Raw genomic sequence first — 3,369 nt, 5'->3', positions numbered from 1 at the left:
ATTGCTGCTGAGTAAACTACCCAGCTTTGCAGTAACAACACAGTAGATATCATGGTATCCCCTGAACGCTTCAGGGTGATTATAAGTAAAACCAGCCGTGTCATGGGGACAGGTTACAGCACACTGCACTCCTGCAACTCATCAGACAAGGAAGACTTGGAACCAAATCCAAAGAGTATATGAAGGTAGCTTGTACCCCAGCTAGTCCTCCAACTCTGTCTCTTAATTATGGCAAAGATGCTGCCTTCCAGGAGGGTGCCCGCCCCAGAACAAACATCCCAATAAGGAGGAAGACATAAGGTGAGCGCTAGGTGTCGCTGTGTATATTGCAGTGGCACTGACAGTCCCTTTTCAGAACAGTGCCTTAATCCAGTGTTTCTCAACCCATGGGTCGCAACCCAAAAGTGGGTTACAAGAGCATATTAAGTGGTCACAAACAAACTTTAAAAATGGATTCTCCTTTAAAGGAGAAAAACATGGGAAACCGTGGAATTTCACTTGCAGACTGGCAGAGGTCCAGATTGCAAGGGGCTGCTTGGAGCTCCTTGTCCCCCCACCACACATACCCCTCCCCACACACAGGGACACACCCCACACACGCACTCCTTGCCCCACACACTGTGGGGCTGGATCCGGGGGACGAGGGGCAGTGGGTCAGGACTGGCCATCAATGTTTACAAATGGGTCCTGTTACAAAAAAGGTTGAGAACCACTGCTGTAATCAGTCTGGCTCTGTATCAATACTCAATGAAAGATCCTGCCCCTAAGAGACAACTCTTCTGAAATTTCCCAGTGTCACAATCTCAGGGATTATCTTGCCCATACTTCTAGATCTGTTATTCTTCTTTACACAACTCTCATTTCTATCCTGTTCAGGTTTCATCATCACCAATGTCTTTCCAAATGATTTTCACAGTCAGATCTGTCCGTGCAGACATGAGGTTTTCCAAATGAGGCAATGTGTTTAGCTGGATCATACTGGTCACAGAGGCAATTCTCTTCCTATCTGCTTTTCTATCATCAAACTGAACCTGTTTATACCTTAGCCATTTGGAGCTAAACTGGGCTTACCTGGTGCAGTTGGAACTGCTCTGTAAATTTCCAAAGCAGGGAAGAGCCCTTCCTGTCCTAGAATTCATTGAGCTCTTGGCATACATTTTTCCCACAGGGAAAAGCAAAGGAGATGAAGGGACTAGCAACAGGGAATGCAATGGACACTTGCATCTTTAAAGGCTTGTCTGGTAATGATCAGCCATTATTTGTAACGAGGCCCCTTGCAGTTTCCTCAGGAGTGCATAAATTCTTGAACTCAGCCATTCCACCCACCCCCACAGAGATAATCAGTATGCAGGGCCCAATTCTCACACTCTGGCATGGTGCACGAGAACTAATAGTGGATCCAGAACAGTGAAAAGCAGGGAAAGGGGGAAGAGCTCCCCATGAACTTGGCCAGCAACTAAATCCAGAGCTCTTGGCAGTGAACCAGTGGCGAGAGGGGGTCCAATCCTCTGCTTTCAAACACAATCCTTGACCAAGGGAAACCCCCATATTGTCACCTGAAACCCTTACCCACACTTACAAGGAACTATATCTGAACACCCTAGAATAGGTCAAGGTAAGGGAGATGAGGACACCGGCCATTAGAGTTTGCTAGAAAAATCCTATCTTGAAAATCTTCTCTGCCATAAGAGCCATAAAGAGACTTGAATTGCCATGTGTATTGCCAACAAGAAGAAGCTATGACTGCACAGATTGTGCCATACCAACTGGGATATTCATGAGTGAAGACACATCTATGTAACAGAATTTACACCTGGCTTACATGAACCAGGAACAAATGGTACATGTCCCAACTCCACCTAAGCCTGCCCACAACGATCCCCTTTAGGACGTTCACAGCTCAAGGGCATTTTCAGAACAAACTCAGGGCAGCAGTCTGTTCTGAGGACAGGAGCATACCTTCTGAGCACACTTCTGTGCCTCTGCTACACTCTGATACAAAGTGATTAGCACAACCAAGTCACTTGCTCCTGGCCAGCTTGTACCCTGCTGCCACAAACTCATAGCATGACTAAAGATGGCAGAAGAGGATGCAAAGCATGCACCTTTCTCTATTTTTTTTAAAGGCTGTGGATTCCTGATGTTTTATCAAATGGGAGTGATGAAAGCTCTACAAGAACTGGCACCTGAGATACTGAGATCAGCATCCAAGATCTATGGGACATCCTCCGGGGCACTTATAGCCACATTAGTGACTTGTGGGTGTGAAATAGGTAAGAAACGCCTGGTTGAATTTACTGTGTCGTATTGTGCTTTTTAAAGAAAAGTCATTGGACAAGTCTAAAAGTACTGACTGGAGCGTTCATTAGGAAAAAGGAAAACATAACCCATGCAGCCTAGAAACAGCAATGGTTGCACTTTCTACTAAGGGGCCACAGCTCCAGTTATGTATAGTAGTAGATACCCATTAATAGTGCTATAGATGCTATGTAGTGTTACAGTAATAGTATCCTGTAGCGTTCTAGATGCGAGAATAAGTTAATTAATTCTTATGGAATCTACCAGCTGATAAACCCAACAGCTTATAGGTTTTGTTGCTTTAATACGCAGCCATTGGACTTCATCTGCTGTAATAAAAGCCTTCATTATCCCCAAAAATGTTGTTTCTTGCCCCTGCACTGTTATTTACCAACTTTGGTAAAATCATTTTTGAACCTTTTTGAACCTTCCCATTCAGTTTTCACATACAAACATAAAACTCCCCTTGACTTCTCTGTCTTTGGCCCGCACAGATTTAAGGGCAAGACTTGCTCCCATATGGCTGCATGATCTACTAAGCATGGTCACTTTTTCCTTCTAGATGCAGTGGTTGGTTACATGACTGAAACTGTGAAAAATATGGAGGGTTCAATCCTCCGGTACCTGTATCCAAATAATAGAGTAATCCTGAATATACAGAAGGCGTTAGAAAAATGTCTGCCAGATAACGCTCACCAGCTGGCTTCACGGAGGCTGCACATTTTTCTTACTCAAGTATCAGGTCTCCAAAATGTTGTGGTATCAGAGTTCAGCTCCAAGGAGGAGATCATTCAGGTAAAAGCAGCTTTCTGAGTTTGGAGTAAATGGAATTGAGAGTCTGAGAAGCTCCTTCACAGAGGTATAAGGGGAAGTGTACTGGTGTAATGGGAGGTATAATGCAAGCCCTGATCCACAAACACTCTTTGACTGTTTATCTCATTTTGGACATATTAATGTTTTCAGCATGGGAAGTAGCCAGGTCAGTCCCTGGTGTCAGGCAGGACAGTGGCCATGGCTTATGATAGATTTACACATCCCAAGGTTATGGAACAGCTGAGGCTTTCCCACACC

The 3,369-nt window shown here is 44.7% G+C and overlaps 1 protein-coding gene across 1 annotated transcript in view; it reads left to right on the top strand.

Annotated features, from left to right (window-relative positions):
• The first annotated feature begins 2,077 nt into the window (after positions 1–2,077).
• LOC102387599 (patatin-like phospholipase domain-containing protein 1) overlaps positions 2,078–3,369 on the top strand; it is a 7,889-nt gene continuing 6,597 nt past the window's right edge. Inside the window, exon 1 of the mRNA XM_014520648.1 lies at positions 2,078–2,273. Within this exon, the coding sequence (XP_014376134.1) occupies positions 2,078–2,273 (196 nt within the window). The remainder of the gene's footprint in view (positions 2,274–3,369) is intronic.

This window comes from Alligator sinensis, unplaced genomic scaffold (genome assembly GCF_000455745.1).
Source record: "Alligator sinensis unplaced genomic scaffold, ASM45574v1 scaffold872_3, whole genome shotgun sequence".
NCBI classification, from domain to species: domain Eukaryota; kingdom Metazoa; phylum Chordata; order Crocodylia; family Alligatoridae; genus Alligator; species Alligator sinensis.
Note: the sequence above shows the minus strand (reverse complement) of the source record. Positions and strands in the feature narration are given on the sequence as shown.